Here is a 21,687-nt window from a genome sequence, read left to right as displayed (position 1 = left end):
GGAGAGGGGGAATGGGCCAGAGAGAGTGGAAGTGAGTGGGAATGGGCCAGAGAGAGTGGAGGAGAGGGGGATGGAGCCAGAGAGAGTGGGAGGAGAGGGGGATGGAGCCAGAGAGAGTGGAGGAAAGGGGGATGGAGCCAGAGAGAGTGGAGGATAGGGGGAATTGAGCCAGAGAGGGTGGAGGTAGAGGGGGATGGGGCCAGAGAGGGTGGAGTAGAGGGGGATGGGGGCCAGAAGGAGTGGAGGAGAGGGTGATGGGCCAGAGAGGGTGGAGGAGAGGGGGATGGAGCCAGAGAGGGTGGAGTAGAGGGGGATGGAGCCAGAGAGAGTGGAGTAGAGGGGGATGGAGCCAGAGAGAGTGGAGGAGAGGGGGATGGAGCCAGAGAGGGTGGAGGAGAGGGGGATGGGGCCAGAGAGAGTGGAGGAGAGGGGGATGGGGCCAGAGAGAGTGGAGGAGAGGGGGATGGGGCCAGAGAGAGTGGAGTAGTGGGAATTGAGACAGAGAGAGTGGAGGAGAGGGGGGATGGGGCCAGAGGAGAGTGGAAGTAGTGGGGGATGGGGCCAGAGAGAGTGGAGGAGAGGGGGATGGAGCCCAGAGAGGGTTGGAGGAGAGGGGGATGGAGCCAGAGAGAGTGGAGTAGAGGGGGGATGGAGCCAGAGAGAGTGGAGGAGAGGGGGATGGAGCCAGAGAGGGTGGAGGAGAGGGGGGATGGGGCCAGAGAGAGTGGAGTAGTGGGAATTGAGACAGAGAGAGTGGAGGAGAGGGAAATAGGGCCAGAGAGAGTGGAGGAGAGGGGGATGGAGCCAGAGAGAGTGGAGGAGAGGGGGATGGAGCCAGAGAGAGTGGAGGAGAGGGGGATGGAGCCAGAGAGAGTGGAGGAGAGGGGGATGGAGCCAGAGAGAGTGGAGGAGAGGGGGATGGAGCCAGAGAGAGTGGAGGAGAGGGGGATGGAGCCAGAGAGAGTGGAGGAGAGGGGAATGGGGCCAGAGAGAGTGGAGTAGTGGGAATTGAGACAGAGAGAGTGGAGGAGAGGGGGATGGAGCCAGAGAGAGTGGAGGAGAGGGGGATGGAGCCAGAGAGAGTGGAGGAAAGGGGGATGGAGCCAGAGAGAGTGGAGTAGTGGGAATTGAGACAGAGAGGGTGGAGTAGAGGGGGATGGGGCCAGAGAGGGTGGAGTAGAGGGGGATGGGGCCAGAGAGGGTGGAGGAGAGGGGGATGGGGCCAGAGAGGGTGGAGGAGAGGGGGATGGGGCCAGAGAGGGTGGAGTAGAGGGGGATGGAGCCAGAGAGAGTGGAGTAGAGGGGGATGGAGCCAGAGAGAGTGGAGGAGAGGGGGATGGAGCCAGAGAGGGTGGAGGAGAGGGGGATGGGGCCAGAGAGAGTGGAGGAGAGGGGGATGGGGCCAGAGAGAGTGGAGGAGAGGGGGATGGGGCCAGAGAGAGTGGAGGAGAGGGGGATGGGGCCAGAGAGAGTGGAGTAGTGGGAATTGAGACAGAGAGAGTGGAGGAGAGGGGGATGGGGCCAGAGAGAGTGGAGTAGTGGGGGATGGGGCCAGAGAGAGTGGAGGAGAGGGGGATGGAGCCAGAGAGGGTGGAGGAGAGGGGGATGGGGCCAGAGAGAGTGGAGGAGAGGGGGATGGGGGCCAGAGAGAGTGGAGGAGAGGGGGATGGGGCCAGAGAGGGTGGAGGAGAGGGGGATGGGGCCAGAGAGAGTGGAGGAGAGGGGGATGGAGCCAGAGAGAGTGGAGGAGAGGGGGATGGGGCCAGAGAGAGTGGAGGAGAGGGGGATGGGGCCAGAGAGGGTGGAGGAGAGGGGGATGGGGCCAGAGAGGGTGGAGGAGAGGGGGATGGAGCCAGAGAGGGTGGAGGAGAGGGGGATGGAGCCAGAGAGAGTGGAGTAGTGGGAATTGAGACAGAGAGAGTGGAGGAGAGGGGGATGGGGCCAGAGAGAGTGGAGGAGAGGGGGATGGGGCCAGAGAGGGTGGAGGAGAGGGGGATGGGGCCAGAGAGAGTGGAGGAGAGGGGGATGGGGCCAGAGAGAGTGGAGTAGTGGGAATTGAGACAGAGAGAGTGGAGGAGAGGGGGATGGGCCAGAGAGAGTGGAGGAGAGGGGGATGGGGCCAGAGAGAATGGAGGAGAGGGGGATGGGGCCAGAGAGAGTGGAGTAGTGGGAATTGAGACAGAGAGAGTGGAGGAGAGGGGGATGGGGCCAGAGAGAGTGGAGGAGAGGGGGATGGGGCCAGAGAGAATGGAGGAGAGGGGGATGGGGCCAGAGAGAGTGGAGGAGAGGGGGATGGGGCCAGAGAGAGTGGAGTAGAGGGGGATGGGGCCAGAGAGAGTGGAGGAGAGGGGGATGGAGCCAGAGAGAGTGGAGTAGAGGGGGATGGGGCCAGAGAGAGTGAAGGAGAGGGGGATGGAGCCAGAGAGAGTGGAGGAGAGGGGGATGGAGCCAGAGAGGGTGGAGTAGAGGGGAATGGGGCCAGAGAGAGTGGAGGAGAGGGAAATAGGGCCAGAGAGAGTGGAGGAGAGGGAAATAGGGCCAGAGAGAGTGGAGGAGAGGGAAATAGGGCTAGAGAGTGAGGAAAGGGAAATGGGGCCATAGAGAGAGAGAGAGAGAGTGGAGGAGAGGGAAATGGGGCCAGAGAGAGAGAGAGAGTGGAGGAGAGGGAAATGGGGCCAGAGAGAGAGAGAGAGTGGAGGAGAGGGGAACGGGGCCAGAGAGAGAGAGAGAGTGGAGGAGAGGGGAACGGGGCCAGAGAGAGAGAGAGTGGAGGAGAGGGGAACGGGGCCAGAGAGAGAGAGTGGAAGAGAGGGGGATGGAGAGAGAGATGATGGAGGAGAGGGGAATGGAACAGAAAAGGCTGAAATATAACAGAATAACATTCACATCAGACCAAATTGCCATTGATGCTGAAACTGCTGTAAGGACAGAGGTCAACACATGCATCTCTTTAAAGTGGGAGGCGGGCTTATTATATTATTATAGGACAATAAGATAAAATTGTCAGCAGTTTTTAATATTACCAGACATTGGCTTATCACCTGACATTAGCTTATTGACAAATATGGGTTTATTGCCAGACATGGGCTGGTCGTCTTTTTTTTATTGCCATACCTGGGCTTATCATCAGACAAATGGCTTATTTAGAAAAAAATGAATACCAAAAATTAAGGTACACCATGTATCTTAATTATTTCTACATGATTACTTTATGATTAAAACAGATAATGGTATATAATAGCGTGAATATTACTTTTAATCTTGTAAAAATTGATTTAATTCAAATACATGTACCAACAAATTGAAATATGCATAGAAGATCATCATCAAGGGGAATAACTCTGTAAGAAGCTATTCATCACTTACCCTCCTAAGCACAAACAGACCCCAATGATATAGACGAGTAGAAAGAGGCCAACGAAACCTCCGATCACAGGTAAAAACACCCCGCCAAGGTTCAAGGCCACCTCTAAGGTCATTCTGATGTTCAAATCAAGGTCAAATGGCTATGTATGTCTGTACTTCATGGTTGCTGTCTGGTGTCAATTAATCCTGAAAACAACAAGAGGCCCAGGGGCCTTAACGGTCATCTGACTCTAAATTAAAACCCTTATATTATTGTAGTATGTATTCTCTCTAGCAAGTATATAGTGGCACTGTTGGCCATGGTGGCTATCTTGGATTTCTGACCGACCCAATAAATAACAACACTTGGTCTGGACCATCTAAGGATAATATCTGGTAAGTTAGAGCTGAATCCCACCTGGTGGAATTTGAGAAGAAGGTTGAAATAGGTGTTGTTCAGGAAAACCATGATTGCGCAATCATGTTACAAAATGGCCGCCATTGCTGCCATGTCAAAGTTTTTACGAGGCCGAAAAAATAACAACACTTTGTTGGCCCTCCTTCCTTAACACCCTCACCCATTTCCAGCTCAATGGCACCAATGGAACTGGAGAATAAGTTTTAAATGTGTTTTTCAAGATGGCGGACATGGCGGCCATCTTGGATTTCAGACCAATCCAAAAAATAACAACACTTGGTCGGACTCATCTCAGGAACATTTCAGGCAAGTTTCAGCCAAACAGTACTGGTGGAACTTGAGAAGAAGTTTAAAATGTGTTTCTAAAGATGGTGGTTATGGCGGCCATCTTGGATTTCGGACCGACCCGAAAAATAACAACACTTGTTCGGGATCATATCAGGATAATTTCAGGCAAGTTTCAGCTCAATAGCTCTGGTGGAACTTGAGAAGAAGTTTAAAATGTGTTTTTCAAGATGGCCGCTATGGCGGCCATCTTGGATTTCGGATCGGCCCGAAAAATAACAACATTTGGTGGGGATCATCTCAGGATCATTTCTGGCAAGTTTCAGCCCAACAGCACTGGTGGAACTTGAGAAGGAATTTAAAATGTGTTTTTTCAAGATGGCGGCTATGGCGGCCATGGCGGCCATCTTGGATTCCGGATTGACCCGAAAAATAACAACACTTGGTCGGAATCATATCAGGATCATTTCAGGCAAGTTTCAGCTCAATAACACTGGTGGAACTTGAGAAGAAGTTTAAAATGTGTTTTTCAAGATGGCGGCTATGGCGGCCATCTTGGATTTCGGACCGACCCGAAAAATAACAACACTTGGTCGGGATCATATCAGGATCATTTCAGGCAAGTTTCAGCTCAATAACACTGGTGGAACTTGAGAAGTTTAAAGTTTAAAATGTGTTTTTCAAGATGGCGGTTATGGCGGCCATCTTGGATTTCGGACCGACCCGAAAAATAACAACACTTGGTCGGGATCATATCAGGATCATTTCAGGTCAGTTTCAGCCCAACAGCACTGGTGGAACTTGAGAAGAAGTTTAAAATGTGTTTTTCAAGATGGCGGCTATGGCGGCCATCTTGGATTTCGGACCGACCCGAAAAATAACAACACTTGGTCGGGATCATATCAGGATCATTTCAGGCAAGTTTCAGCTCAATAGCACTGGTGGAACTTGAGAAGAAGTTTAAAATGTGTTTTTCAAGATGGCGGTTATGGCGGCCATCTTGGATTTTGGACCGACCCGAAAAATAACAACACTTGGTCGGGATCATATCAGGATCATTTCTGGTAAGTTTCAGCCCAACAGCACTGGTAGAACTTGAGAAGAAGTTTAAAATGTGTTTTTCAAGATGGCGGCTATGGCGGCCATCTTGGATTTCGGACCGACCCGAAAAATAACAACACTTGGTTGGAATCATATCAGGATCATTTCAGGCAAGTTTCAGCTCAATAACACTGGTGGAACTTGAGAAGTTTAAAGTTTAAAATGTGTTTTTCAAGATGGCGGTTATGGCGGCCATCTTGGATTTCGGACCGACCCGAAAAACAACACTTGGTCGGGATCATATCAGGATCATTTCAGGCAAGTTTCAGCCCAACAGCACTGGTGGAACTTGAGAAGAAGTTTAAAATGTGTTTTTCAAGATGGCGGCTATGGCGGCCATCTTGGATTTCGGATCGACCTGAAAAATAACTACACTTGGTGGGGATCATCTCAGGATCATTTCTTGTAAGTTTCAGCCCAACAGCACTGGTAGAACTTGAGAAGAAGTTTAAAATGTGTTTTTCAAGATGGCGGCTATGGCGGCCATCTTGGATTTTGGACCGACCCGAAAAATAACAACACTTGGTCGGGATCATATCAGGATCTTTTCTGGTAAGTTTCAGCCCAACAGCACTAGTAGAACTTGAGAAGAAGTTTAAAATGTGTTTTTCAAGATGGCGGCTATGGCGGCCATCTTGGATTTTGGACCGACCCGAAAAATAACAACACTTGGTCGGGATCATATCAGGATCATTTCAGGCAAGTTTCAGCTCAATAGCTCTGGTGGAACTTGAGAAGAAGTTTAAAATGTGTTTTTCAAGATGGCGGTTATGGCGGCCATCTTGGATTTCGGACCGACCTGAAAAATAACAACACTTGGTCGGGATCATATCAGGATCTTTTCTGGTAAGTTTCAGCCCAACAGCACTGGTAGAACTTGAGAAGAAGTTTAAAATGTGTTTTTCAAGATGGCGGCTATGGCGGCCATCTTGGATTTTCGGACCGACCCGAAAAATAACAACACTTGGTCGGGATCATATCAGGATCATTTCAGGCAAGTTTCAGCTCAATAGCACTGGTGGAACTTGAGAAGAAGTTTAAAATGTGTTTTTCAAGATGGCGGTTATGGCGGCCATCTTGGATTTCGGACCGACCCGAAAAATAACAACACTTGGTGGGGATCATCTCAGGATCATTTCTGGCAAGTTTCAGCCCAACAGCACTGGTGGAACTTGAGAAGAAGTTTAAAATGTGTTTTTCAAGATGGCGGCTATGGCGGCCATCTTGGATTTCGGACCGACCCGAAAAATAACAACACTTGGTCGGGATCATATCAGGATCATTTCTGGCAAGTTTCAGCCCAACAGCACTGGTGGAACTTTAGAAGAAGTTTAAAATATGTTTTCAAAATGGCGGCTATGGCGGCCATCTTGGATTTCGGACCGACCCGGAAAATAACAACACTTGGTCAGGACCATCTCAGGATCATTTCTGGCAAGTTTCAGCTTAATCCCACTGGTGGAACTTGAGAAGAAGATTGAAATGTGAAAAGTTTACGGACGGCGGACGGCGGACGACGACGGACGAAGCACGATGGCTATAGGTCATCCTGACCCTTCGGGTCAGATGACCTAATAAAATGTAATGATTCCCATAAAGTGACTCTAATTAATATAATGACTCATGATCATTAACAACAAAGAATATTGACATAACAATGAAACCATAATTACAACTAACAAGAGGCCCATGGGCCTTAATAGTCACCTGAGTTTTAATACCCGTATTTCAATCAATTTGGCCCCTTTTGTCCCAACCCCGATCAGTGCCCATAGGGGCTGGGGACCATAGAATCCACAATTTTTGGTTGACCTTTGGTCATGGAAATATTCTGCAAAATTTCATTGAAATCAGTTCAACTGTTTCTAAGATGAAGTCCAAAATTGACAAAACGATAAAATACGATCAAAAATATTAATTTGCATATATGGAGAGTCCGAGACCCTTGTAAAAGTACAAGGAGATTATATTAATACCAGGTGTTTGTGAAGGGTAACTGTCTTCTGCTTTATCGATGACACTTGTCATACAAATCTAGGATCAATCTGGGTAAGGTCACAATCTCAGAATGAGACAACGGAACCCCTAGGCATATCAACAAGAATCAAACACGTCTGATCATATAAGGAACTAGATACATATTTGTTATTGAATTAAACAATGTATATATCCAAATCTAATAGGCAGGATTTTATATCAGATAAGCATACTGGGTATTGCTTAATAAATACATGTCCCCTACCGACCCCGCTAAAAAATAGTAACAGTGACCTTGACCCCAAAACTTGAAACTTGATTTTCTCCAAGATGTGATATTATGGTCCTTTATTATTGTGTGAAATTTTATCAAAATCCCTCAAGGAATGATGTTGCTCGAGCGCTCAGACCATCAGTTAATCATTACAGCCGTTGATTAACAATCTGTTTATACCACACGTGGTATAAACTCTGTACGCATTTTGATTGGCTAACACGGTGAACTTTGACCCAAGCTGCAATTGTTATTGATGTCATCAATAATCTAATAACGTCACATCACCGGGTCCCGGACGTCACCGGTACACTTTATTTGCATACGCAAAATTATACTTGGCCACGTTTCCCTTTGATTCAAGCCGATATTATTGTGGTAGAAACAGGTCACACAACTCGAAATTGTTGGATATGGAATTTATTTCACAATCGCAAGTTATTTTTTAAAAGTTGCAAAAAACACTCGCTAAAGCTCGTGTCTTTTGTAACTTTTAAAAAATAACTTCCATATCCAACAACCACTCGTTGTGTAACCTCTATATAAACATCTGATAAATGTTGTAATATAATTTTAACTATTTCTGAGTTAAGAGTTTTTATTTTCTCAGTCACACCATTCTTATAAATAACTAGTTTTGTAGCTTAAATTGCACTTCTATCTTCTGTGATCATGATGGCCCACCATCTTGAAAAGAACTTTCCCTGACGGTTACATGACAGTTGAGTAAGCCATATGTAGTTATATCTGTATGACAAATATGACACATGCAGTTTTTTTTATTAACCAAACATATTTTCATGTAATATTGATTTTTCTGTAGTGCTATCACTCCCGGCAGAATTCCTTTATTAAATTTACCTTGTCGATACCTATACAGTGACCCATTAGGTTTCACTGCATAAATAAATACCACATTTTTTTCATATCTTAATGTCTTACATAACATATATTTGAATATTTTCGATTTTCTCTTCAACGGCTTACTAATCGATAAAAGTACTTTTTTTCTATATCTATTCTTGTTGTTGCTTTTCAGCTATATGTACTTGCAAAATTTTCAGCATTTTAACATTAGGAATCAACGATTTTCAGTTTTCAGGGATGAGGGGTGATTTTGTGTATCTCGCACTCAAGCCTGACTATTTACGGTTTTTGCTAATTATTCGAGATAACGTTATAATACACTTTCATTTTCATTTTTGCGAAATAATTTACACATACAACAAGTAAACCAAATTCAGAACATTACCGACAGTATAAACAAAGGAGAACATTGAAAAACACATTTTAACTGAACAATAAATTATCTATGTATATAATGTAATATGTACTAGCTTGTGTGATCATTAACCTCATTGACATCACTCAGATGACAAAACTCTCAAGAAAGACCACCCCCATTATAAGACCATCTGATGCCTGTCCCATAGGTGGTCTCATAAGAGATTACAACTGTAATATACGTTACATACTGACAGTTTATAAGTACAGGCAGAAAATTGTCAAATTTTTCAGGCAAACCTGCACCCATGGCCACTTTCTCGAGACACAAGTCGGGGCTTTTTCGCACTGGTTTGCATTGGGATGCAGCCTTTTTGTCTCATTTTGGACAGAAAATTGGTTAATGGGAAAGATTCTTTCAGAAGTAAACTGCAAATTTTGGGAATTTTGGCTTAAATATGAAATAATTTCATTTGGGAATGGGGCCAATTAAAGGCCCCAAAAAGCCCTGCAAGTAAATTTCAAACAATCACATAGAGAGATCATGATTGATTGATTGATTGATTGATGGGGCTTAAAATGTCCTTGTTCCAGTTATAACCAAGTCTATCTCGCATACAAAGAACATGAAACAGTCACATATATAGATCTAGTAGATAAACTACAAACATTATGCCAGAGCATTGTTTGTGTCCCAGCATAATGATCCCTTTCGTTGATAGCTAGTTCCAGGAAGGCCTATATACTATAATTAATTATAGAAGTCATCTGTAGGAGGCATCCAGATGGATATCAACAAATACCGTAATAGAAGATTTAGTAAGTTACAAGTGTTACATAACAGTAACTTATATAACCACTTAACATCTCAAATATCTACAGTACAATACACCCCTGTATTTACCGCCACATAAAATAACCCTATAGTGTCACTTTATCAAACTTACTTGTATTGTTTACATTCTTGTTGTGGTAAACATCTAAGGTGTAAATATCACACGAATTCTCCTGGAGACCTTTACATCTCTGGGGTGAACTCTGACCTCCTCCAGTGAGTTCTAGATCTGCACCCAGCCTCTTTTCCAGGCAATTAACCTTTAACCTCAAATACCATCAGAGCTTCAGGTCACTGATTCATAGCTTGATGAATGACCTTTTGATGAACTCTGACCTTACGTTTGTGACTCCAATTACTGAAAAATAACAAATAAAATCATATTTAAAGAATTCAGGCAATTAAGCATTGATTTTTTAGTTTCATTGGGGTATGAAAAAAATCTCTAAACCAATCAGAAAGCCGCATTCTGTGTACAGACACTGGACAATTAATTATTCTTCTTTAAATACAAAAAATAATCATATATTTTTATATATATGGTATTGTTTTGTTTGTAAACAATATTTAATGTGACGTGAAGAATTGTGAATAGCACAACAAAATGGCTGCCTCTGTTTGATTTTGTCCTCAACAATTTCATTTCAGAACCTGTCAAAATGTCAGTTTTCTGAATAACAAATTCATCTCAAATGATTTGCTCACCAAGGGTTGGGAAATAAAAAATTCTTGCACTCTTTTCATCAAATCTTATATAAAGTGAAAATTAAGTGAAGATGTGCATATATATGAAATATGTACATGTATATAACAATAATTTTATATCTGTTGTTAGACACATATCAGATGAATTACACTTCTTAAACTAAACAGCACATACATATAAATATATATTGTGTTATAAATTATATATATAACATAATAACACAACTGACGAAGGAAGACAATTTGACTACCTAGTCCAAGCCTAGCACTCACGATCCATGGCACCAAATCGCCCAGCCAGGAGATGTTAACACACAATATGAAAGCACAGCAACACTATGTATAGATATTTTTTGGTATTGTTTAAATTTTTGTATCCTGTTTCATTTAATGACTTTCACTTAACCCAATATTTAAAAGGAAGTATATGAACGGGTTAAAATGCACTTGTGCCAAACAATTCAAATAAAAATAGATGTACTCAAATCACACACAATTACATGTACATATGTACAATACATGTTATGCCTGTTGGCCGCATGGCCTAATCAGTACGAAATTTTAGTGAATTTTGGAGTTTGCTAAATTCACAAATTAAAAAAAAAAAATTTGCTAACTGTATACCAAGTTGGTTGAAGTTGGACTAACCCAGTATACATTTTGAGAAACAAATTTAGTTAGAACACAAAACTTTAAAATATGAAATGTTGACACATCACTGGAAATGTCATTATATATATAATATCAGTCTTCTTTTCATGACTTTTCTTCACAGGCGAGACTAAAACCCCAAAACTTCCGTATTACCAGGTGTGGGCTTATTACTAGGACGGTGGGTTTATTACCAGACAAGGGCTTATAACATACCATGGGCTTATTACCAGACATGGGCTTATTACCACACATGGACTTATTACCAGGCATGGGCTTATTATAGAGTCATTACCAGACATGGACTTATTACCAGATATGGGCTTATTACCACACATGGACTTATTACCAGGCATGGGCTTATTATCAGACATGGGCTTATTATAGATTCATTACCAGACATGGACTTATTACCAGATATGGGCTTATTATAGAGTCATTACCACACATGGACTTATTACCAGGCATGGGCTTATTACCACATATGGACTTATTACCAGATATGGGCTTATTACCACACATGGACTTATTACCAGACATGGGCTTATTATAGAGTCATTACCAGACATGGGCTTATTACCAGATATGGGCTTATTACCACACATGGACTTATTACCAGACATGGACTTATTATAGAGTCATTAACAGACATGGGCTTATTACCAGACATGATTTGATTGTATTTTCATTAATATGTTTTGAGAATTTTGATCACAATTCATCAAGATAAGAAGTTGATCACTTCTTCAAGATGTTTGATGTCTTTGATTGATCTTTCATCAAGGAAATGATTTTACACTTCCAAGCTCTTAATAAGATATATTTTGAAAATAATAATCATGATAAATATCACATGCTGTGTGAAATATTTTAAAATTTAAACCAGAATTACAGGGATCATGGAAAAACATGGAAAAAAATGATAATAATAAAATTAGACAATTAACGAGACTAAAATTAACTTACATATTTTTGGAGATGATCGAGCTATGGCCAGGGAGTTTTTTAACATCAATGCAGAATACATTCTCCACAATGTTGGTTATATATGGCCAAAAACCATTATTTAAGTACTAAAACTTACCCTGGTATAAACATTGTATATAAATATCAGCCAATAGCGTGTAATCTAAAAATAAAACACAGCAAGGTCAACATCCCCATAGAGAAGAATCTAATTAGATAAGATTAAAAAACAACTTGGGATCTGCACAAGTTAACAGGATATGTCCATCACGCCCATGTTATCAGAGGTTATCACAGTCGTAACTGAAGTCTGTCTTTATCAATGTGTTTCCTACTACAACAGACCTAGAATACAGATTAGTAACAGTACGATATGATACAATTACAAAAGACACTTATTTGGCTATGTGGCTAGGTATATGTGGCTAGGTGTATATGTGGCTAGGTGTATATGTGGCTAGGTGTATATGTGGCTAGGTATATGTGGCTAGGAATGTGTGGCTAGGTATGTGTGACTAGGTGTATATGTGGCTAGGTGTATATGTGGCTAGGTGTATATGTGGCTAGATATATGTGGCTAGGTGTATATGTGGCTAGGTATATGTGGCTATATGTGACTAGGTATATGTGGCTAGGTATATGTGGCTAGGTATATGTGGCTAGGTATATGTGGCTAGGTATATGTGGCTAGGTGTATATGTGGCTAGGTATGTGTGGCTAGGTGTATATGTGGCTAGGTGTATATGTGGCTAGGTGTATGTGGCTAGGTATATGTGGCTAGGTATGTGTGGCTAGGTATGTGTGACTAGGTGTATATGTGGCTAGGTGTATATGTGGCTAGGTGTATATGTGGCTAGGTATATGTGGCTAGGTATATGTGGCTAGGTATGTGTGGCTAGGTGTATATGTGGCTAGGTATATGTGGCTAGGTGTATATGTGGCTAGTTATATGTGGCTAGGTATGTGTGGCTAGGTGTATATGTGGCTAGGTATATGTGGCTAGGTATATGTGGCTAGGTATGTGTGGCAAGGTATGTGTGACAAGGTATGTGTGACTTGGTATATGTGACTAGGTATATGTGGCTAGGTATGTGTGACTAGGTATGTGTGGCTAGGTATATGTGACTAGGTATGTGTGACTAGGTATATGTGGCTAGGTGTATATGTGACTAGGTATATGTGGCTAGGTATATGTGGCTAGGTGTATATGTTAGGTATATATATGTGACTAGGTATATGTGGCTAGGTATATGTGGCTAGGTGTATATGTTAGGTATGTATATGTGACTAGGTATATGTGGCTAGGTATATGTGGCTAGGTGTATATGTGACTAGGTATATGTGGCTAGGTGTATATGTGGCTAGGTATATGTGGCTAGGTATATGTGGCTAGGTGTATGTGGCTAGGTATATATGTGGCTAGGTGTATATGTGGCTAGGTATGTGTGGCTAGGTATATGTGGCTAGGTGTATATGTGGCTAGGTATATGTGGCTAGGTATATGTGGCTAGGTATATGTGGCTAGGTGTATATGTGGCTAGGTGTATATGTGGCTAGGTGTATATGTGGCTAGGTATATGTGGCTAGGTATATGTGGCTAGGTGTATATGTGGCTAGGTATGTGTGGCTAGGTATATGTGGCTAGGTGTATATGTGACTAGGTATATGTGGCTAGGTATATGTGGCTAGGTATGTGTGACTAGGTATATGTGACTAGGTATGTGTGGCTAGGTGTATGTGGCTAGGTATATATGTGGCTAGGTGTATATGTGGCTAGGTATGTGTGGCTAGGTATATGTGGCTAGGTATATGTGGCTAGGTATATGTGGCTAGGTATGTGTGGCTAGGTATGTATGGCTAGGTATATGTGACAAGGTATGTGTGACAAGGTATATGTGACTAGGTATATGTGGCTAGGTACATGTGGCTAGGTAAATGTGGCTAGGTGTATATGTGGCTAGGTATATGTGGCTAGGTATGTGTGGCTAGGTGTATATGTGGCTAGGTGTATATGTGGCTAGGTATATGTGGCTAGGTATATGTGGCTAGGTATATGTGGCTAGGTACATGTGGCTAGGTATATGTGGCTAGGTGTATATGTGGCTAGGTATATGTGGCTAGGTGTATATGTGGCTAGGTATATGTGGCTAGGTGTATATGTGGCTAGGTATATGTGACTAGGTATATGTGGCTAGGTGTATATGTGGCTAGGTGTATATGTGGCTAGGTATGTGTGGCTAAGTATGTGTGACTTGGTATATGTGGCTAGGTATATGTGGCTAGGTATGTGTGGCTAGGTACATGTGACTAGGTATATGTGGCTAGGTGTATATGTGGCTAGGTATATGTGGCTAGGTGTATATGTGGCTAGGTGTATATGTGGCTAGGTGTATATGTGGCTAGGTGTATATGTGGCTAGGTATGTGTGGCTAGGTACATGTGACTAGGTATATGTGGCTAGGTATATGTGGCTAGGTATATGTGGCTAGTTATGTGTGACTAGGTATATGTGGCTAGGTATATGTGACTAGGTATATGTGACTAGGTATATGTGGCTAGGTGTATATGTGGCTAGGTATATGTGGCTAGGTGTATATGTGGCTAGGTGTATATGTGGCTAGGTGTATATGTGGCTAGGTATATATGTGGCTAGGTATATGTGGCTAGTTATGTGTGACTAGGTATATGTGGCTAGGTATATGTGACTAGGTATATGTGACTAGGTATATGTGACTAGGTATATGTGGCTAGGTGTATATGTGGCTAGGTATATGTGACTAGGTATATGTGACTAGGTATATGTGGCTAGGTGTATATGTGACTAGGTATATGTGGCTAGGTGTATATGTGGCTAGGTATATGTGGCTAGGTATATGTGGCTAGGTATATGTGGCTAGGTGTATATGTGGCTAGGTATATGTGGCTAGGTATGTGTGACAAGGTATATGTGACTAGGTATATGTGACTAGGTATATGTGACTAGGTATATGTGGCTAGGTGTATATGTGACTAGGTATATGTGGCTAGGTATATGTGGCTAGGTATATGTGGCTAGGTATATGTGGCTAGGTGTATATGTGGCTAGGTATATGTGGCTAGGTATATGTGGCTAGGTATATGTGGCTAGTTATGTGTGACTAGGTATATGTGACTAGGTATATGTGGCTAGGTATGTGTGGCTAGGTGTATATGTGGCTAGGTATATGTGGCTAGGTGTATATGTGGCTAGGTATATGTGGCTAGGTATATGTGGCTAGGTGTATATGTGGCTAGGTGTATGTGACTAGGTATATGTGACAAGGTATGTGTGACAAGGTATGTGTGACTAGGTATATGTGACTAGGTATATGTGGCTAGGTATGTGTGACTAGGTATATGTGACTAGGTATATGTGGCTAGGTATGTGTGACTAGGTGTATATGTGGCTAGGTATGTGTGGCTAGGTATGTGTGACTAGGTATATGTGGCTAGGTATGTGTGGCTAAGTATGTGTGACTTGGTATGTGTGACTAGGTATATGTGGCTAGGTATATGTGGCTAGGTATGTGTGGCTAGGTGTATATGTGGCTAGGTATGTGTGACTTGGTATGTGTGACTAGGTATATGTTAGGTATATATATGTGACTAGGTATATGTGGCTATATGTGACTAGGTATATGTGACTAGGTATATGTGGCTAGGTATGTGTGGCTAGGTGTATATGTGGCTAGGTATGTGTGACTTGGTATATGTGGCTAGGTATATGTGGCTAGGTGTATATGTGGCTAGGTATATGTGACTAGGTATATGTGGCTAGGTATGTGTGGCTAGGTATGTGTGGCTAAGTATGTGTGACTTGGTATATGTGGCTAGGTATATGTTAGGTATGTATATGTGACTAGGTATATGTGGCTAGGTATGTGTGACAAGGTATGTGTGACTTGGTATATGTGACTAGGTATATGTGACAAGGTATGTGTGACAAGGTATGTGTGACTTGGTATATGTGACTAGGTATATGTGGCTAGGTATGTGTGACTAGGTATGTGTGACTTGGTATGTGTGACTAGGTATATGTTAGGTATATATATGTGACTAGGTATATGTGGCTAGGTATGTGTGACTTGGTATATGTGACTAGGTATATGTGGCTAGGTATGTGTGGCTAGGTATGTGTGGCTAAGTATGTGTGACTTGGTATATGTGGCTAGGTATATGTTAGGTATGTATATGTGACTAGGTATATGTGGCTAGGTATGTGTGACAAGGTATGTGTGACTTGGTATATGTGACTAGGTATATGTGACAAGGTATGTGTGACAAGGTATGTGTGACTTGGTATATGTGACTAGGTATATGTGGCTAGGTGTATGTGACTAGGTATGTGTGTCTAGGTATGTGTGACAAGGTATGTGTGACTTGGTATATGTGACTAGTTATGTGTGGCTAGGTATATGTGACTAGGTATATGTGGCTAGGTATATGTGACTAGGTATATGTGGCTAGGTATATGTGGCTAGGTATGTGTGATAAGGTATATGTGACAAGGTATATGTTAGGTATATATATATGTGGCTGGGTATATGTGGCTATATGTGACTAGGTATATGTGACTAGGTATATGTGACTAGGTATATGTGACAAGGTATATGTGGCTAGGAATATGTGACTAAGTATATGTGGCTAGGTATATATTTGGCTAAGTATATTTGGCTAGGTATATATTTGGCTAAGTATATTTGGCTAGGTATATGTGACTAGGTACATGTGACTAGGTATATGTGACAAGGTATGTGTGACTAGGTATGTGTGACAAGGTATGTGTGACTAGGTATGTGTGACTAGGTATGTGTTACAAGGTATGTGTGACTAGGTATGTGTGACTAGGTACATTGGGACAAGGTATGTGTGACTAGGTATGTGTGACAAGGTATGTGTGACTAGGTATGTGTGACTAGGTACATTGGGACAAGGTATGTGTGCCTAGGTATGTGTGACTAGGTATGTGTGACTAGGTATATGTGAATAGCTATAGGTATATGTTGGGTATATGTCCATGGGCATAGACCTTTTTTTTTATAATAATATAATGTACCTTGTACATACATATATAAACCATATTTTTAGTTTTTTTTTAATGCTATAATGTTTTTGCATTTTTTGCAATGTTGTATTGTACATATGTAGACCATATATTTTGTGTTTTTCGTAAACTGTTCCAGCCCAAATCACCGGTGCTCCACAAATCAGTACCATCCAAATCTGATATAACAAAATCAAATCTATATTTGGTTCTTGTTGATATGGATATAATTATAAGTGCTTGTTAAACAAGAGGCCCAAAGGGCCTTAACGGTCACCTGAGATTTGAAATATTTCGGCCAACTAAATTGACCCTTTTTGGCCTCACCCATCAGTCCTAATGGGGTCAGTCTATGAAGAGTATTTGATTCTAACATATAGTTGATAAGACGATTTTGGAAATTTCAGTCAATTTGACCCTTTTTGGCCCCGCCCACCAGCCCCTGGGGGTCAACCAGGGCCAACATGTACATAACATCAAACTGTAATCCCATGCTGATAATTTGAACCAAGTTAGAATGAATTCCAATACAAATCCACGATTAATAGTCAAAAATGTGATTTCCCTATATAAACTATAGTAAAGTTTACCCCCTCCCCAGGGGCAAACGTGAGACCCCAGGGTCATGAAATTCACAATTTTGGTAAAGCACCTTAAGACCCTTCCATCTATGAAGAGTATTTGATTCTACCATATCTGAGAGTAGGGAAGAAGATTTTTGAAATTTTAGTCAATTTGACCCTTTTTGGCCCCGCCCACCAGCCCCTGGGGGTCAACCAGGGCCAACATGTACATACCATCAAACTGTAATCCCATGCTGATAATTTGAACCAAGTTAGAATGAATTCCAATAGAAATCCAACAAATAATAGTCAAAAATGTGATTTCCCTATATAAACTATAGTAAAGTTTACCCCCTCCCTAGGGGCAAACGTGAGACCCCAGGGTCATGAAATTCACAATTTTGGTAAAGCACCTTAAGACCCTTCCATCTATGAAGAGTATTTGATTCTACCACATCTGAGAGTAGAGAAGAAGATTTTTGAAATGTTAGTCAATTTTACCCTTTTTGGCCCCGCCCACCAGCCCCTGGGGGTCAATTAGGGCCAACATGTACATACCATCAAAGTGTCATCCCATGCTGATAATTTGATACAAGTTAGAATGAATTCCAATACAAATCCAACAAATAATAGTCAAAAATGTGATTTCCCTATATAAACTATAGTAAAGTTTACCCCCTCCCCAGGGGCAAACGTGAGACCCCAGGGTCATGAAATTCACAATTTTGGTAAAGCACCTTAAGACCCTTCCATCTATGAAAAGTATTTGATTCTACCATATCTGAGAGTAGAGAAGAAGATTTTTTTTTAATTTTAGTCAATTTGACCCTTTTTGGCCCCGCCCACCAGCCCCTGGGGGTCAATTAGGGCCAACATGTACATACCATCAAAGTGCCATCCCATGCTGATAATTTGATACAAGTTAGAATGAATTCCAATACAAATCCAACAACTAATAGTCAAAAATGTGATTTCCCTATATAAACTATAGTAAAGTTTACCCTCTCCCCAGGGGCAAACGTGAGACCCCAGGGTCATGCAATTCACAATTTTGGTAAAGCACCACAAGACCCTTTCATCTATAAAGAGTGTTTGACTCCACCATATCTGAGAGTAGAGAAGAAGATTTTTGAAGTTTTAGGCAATTTGACCCTTTTTGGCCCCACCCCTCAGGCCCCTGGGGGGTGGGGCCATATAATTCACAATTTTGGTTGACCTTCAGCCATAGAAACTTTCTGCCAAATTTCATTGAAATTTGTTAAGTGGTTTTGGAGAAGAAGTCGAAAATGTAAAAAGTTTACGGACGCACGACGACGGACAAAAGGCGATTAGAATAGGTCACTAGAGACTTCGTCTCAGGTGACCTAAAAAATAGACATTTCCTGTCATTAAAACCAGGAAGCTTTTAAAGAGTAAAACTGTAAGTGGTTCATATATATATATATACTGGACATGTTCCAGAAAAAAAACCCAAAAATGTCTACATCAAACTACGACAATGGTATCGGGTTGCTTTATTACAGATGTTGTGTGTGTATGTTACAACTCTTAAAATGAAACACACATTATTTATTTATAATTTCTGTGTCAAATTAACATCAGTTTAATAAAAACAAATTTCAGGTGGTGAATGTTCTGCTGACCCTTTTTGGCCCCGCCCACCAGCCCCTGGGGGTCAATTAGGGCCAACATGTACATACCATCAAAGTGCCATCCCATGCTGATAATTTGATACAAGTTAGAATGAATTCCAATACAAATCCAACAACTAATAGTCAAAAATGTGATTTCCCTATATAAACTATAGTAAAGTTTACCCTCTCCCCAGGGGCAAACGTGAGACCCCAGGGTCATGCAATTCACAATTTTGGTAAAGCACCACAAGACCCTTTCATCTATAAAGAGTGTTTGACTCCACCATATCTGAGAGTAGAGAAGGAGATTTTTGAAGTTTTAGGCAATTTGACCCTTTTTGGCCCCACCCCTCAGGCCCCTGGGGGGTGGGGCCATATAATTCACAATTTTGGTTGACCTTCAGCCATAGAAACTTTCTGCCAAATTTCATTGAAATTTGTTAAGTGGTTTTGGAGAAGAAGTCGAAAATGTAAAAAGTTTACGGACGCACGACGCACGACGGACGACGACGGACAAAAGGCGATTAGAATAGGTCACTAGAGACTTCGTCTCAGGTGACCTAAAAAATAGACATTTCCTGTCATTAAAACCAGGAAGCTTTTAAAGAGTAAAACTGTAAGTGGTTCATATATATATATATACTGGACATGTTCCAGAAAAAAAAAACCAAAAATGTCTACATCAAACTACGACAATGGTATCGGGTTGCTTTATTACAGATGTTGTGTGTGTATGTTACAACTCTTAAAATGAAACACACATTATTTATTTATAATTTCTGTGTCAAATTAACATCAGTTTAATAAAAACAAATTTCAGGTGGTGAATGTTCTGCTGTCATCTATAAAGAGTGTTTGACTCCACCATATCTGAGAGTAGAGAAGGAGATTTTTGAAGTTTTAGGCAATTTGACCCTTTTTGGCCCCACCCCTCAGGCCCCTGGGGGGTGGGGCCATATAATTCACAATTTTGGTTGACCTTCAGCCATAGAAACTTTCTGCCAAATTTCATTGAAATTTGTTAAGTGGTTTTGGAGAAGAAGTCGAAAATGTAAAAAGTTTACGGACGCACGACGCACGACGGACGACGACGGACAAAAGGCGATTAGAATAGGTCACTAGAGACTTCGTCTCAGGTGACCTAAAAAATAGACATTTCCTGTCATTAAAACCAGGAAGCTTTTAAAGAGTAAAACTGTAAGTGGTTCATATATATATATATACTGGACATGTTCCAGAAAAAAAAACCAAAAATGTCTACATCAAACTACGACAATGGTATCGGGTTGCTTTATTACAGATGTTGTGTGTGTATGTTACAACTCTTAAAATGAAACACACATTATTTATTTATAATTTCTGTGTCAAATTAACATCAGTTTAATAAAAACAAATTTCAGGTGGTGAATGTTCTGCTGTTGCTCCCCCCTCCTCCCCCTGGGGAGGTCAGCCCCACTATTTGTACAATTTTGAATCCCCACCACAATATTAATGCTATTAGTCAAATTTTGTTGAATTCCAACCAGTGGTTATGAAGAAGAAGTTAATTGTTGACGGATGGAAGATGGGGACGATGGACGGACGAGAGACACCACGGTGAGGCATAAGCTCACTATATCGTCCTTTGGATCAGGTGCATGTGTCTGAGCTAAAAATGGTTGAGAAAATTAATTTTATATAATGTCCACAAAAAATTTTTTAATGTCCTTTTTAGCTTTAATTTTTGTTTTGTAAAACAACAAGAAATTATCAACTTTGCTATTTCTGGTTATGACTTTTAATTTATACAGTAGACTTGTTTATAATGAAGTCTGCAAGACTAGAGGATACAAATTATTAGCTCTGAAATTTAAAATAAATATAATTCAGCCAAATTAGGAATATTAACTTACTTTGTTATAAGTAGAAATTGGATCAAGCTTGTTTGACTTCAGAAAGTTTTAGTTTACAGTATATATTTACCTCAAGCTCTGAGGAATATTTAGTAACAGCATGGATGACAAACATGTTATCAACCTCAACCAGATAATAATTGTATGTTATTCATCTTGAATTGTCAATGCCATGTGGAATGAAATACAGGTTTAGCAGAACATGAAAGACACATAATATATATGTATATGTATATATATACATTTTTGTATACGTTATATGTGTATCATAATATCCAGATATAAGCTATCAATCAATATTGTAAGAGGATGAAATTCCTGAGTGATGACCGATGCAGGTATTCAAATGACCATGGTAGTTCCTGGTCAGTCATCAGAGATGTATACAGGTAGGCGGTCAGTCTCCCTAATCATCAACAACATTACCAATATCAACAGGTGATCACCATGGAAACTTATATGACAACCACATTATCAAAACAAACAATTCCTAAAACATTAAACTAGGGTGAATAAGGCATCATACCAGAAATAAATGGCAAAACCTTTCACAACATTGGTTTTAAGTTGCAAATGACCAAGCTGCCCAGTGTACATGTCCAGCCATATGATCAATTCACCGATAGTGAGGTGACTGTCCTATATACCAACATACAAAATGTATGACTGTGAACAATGATGAATTTATGCCAAATTAAGTGTGTTTAATAGAGAAAACGTTGGGCCATTGGCAAATACCCCAGTGTACATGTCCC

At 41.5% G+C, this 21,687-nt stretch overlaps 1 protein-coding gene across 1 annotated transcript in view; it reads right to left on the bottom strand.

Annotated features, from left to right (window-relative positions):
• The window catches only part of LOC117316198, a 50,594-nt gene that overhangs the window by 24,091 nt on the left and 4,816 nt on the right, over positions 1-21,687 (bottom strand). Inside the window, exons 2-3 of the mRNA XM_033870720.1 lie at positions 9,572-9,817; positions 3,367-3,552 (exon numbers count right to left, since the gene is read on the bottom strand). Of these exons, the coding sequence (XP_033726611.1) occupies positions 3,367-3,479 (113 nt within the window). The 5' untranslated portion in view covers positions 3,480-3,552; positions 9,572-9,817. The remainder of the gene's footprint in view (positions 1-3,366; positions 3,553-9,571; positions 9,818-21,687) is intronic.

This window comes from Pecten maximus, chromosome 18, assembly GCF_902652985.1.
Source record: "Pecten maximus chromosome 18, xPecMax1.1, whole genome shotgun sequence".
NCBI lineage: Eukaryota > Metazoa > Mollusca > Bivalvia > Pectinida > Pectinidae > Pecten > Pecten maximus.
The sequence above is the reverse complement of the archived record's forward strand: the minus strand, read 5'-3'. Positions and strand labels throughout refer to the sequence as shown.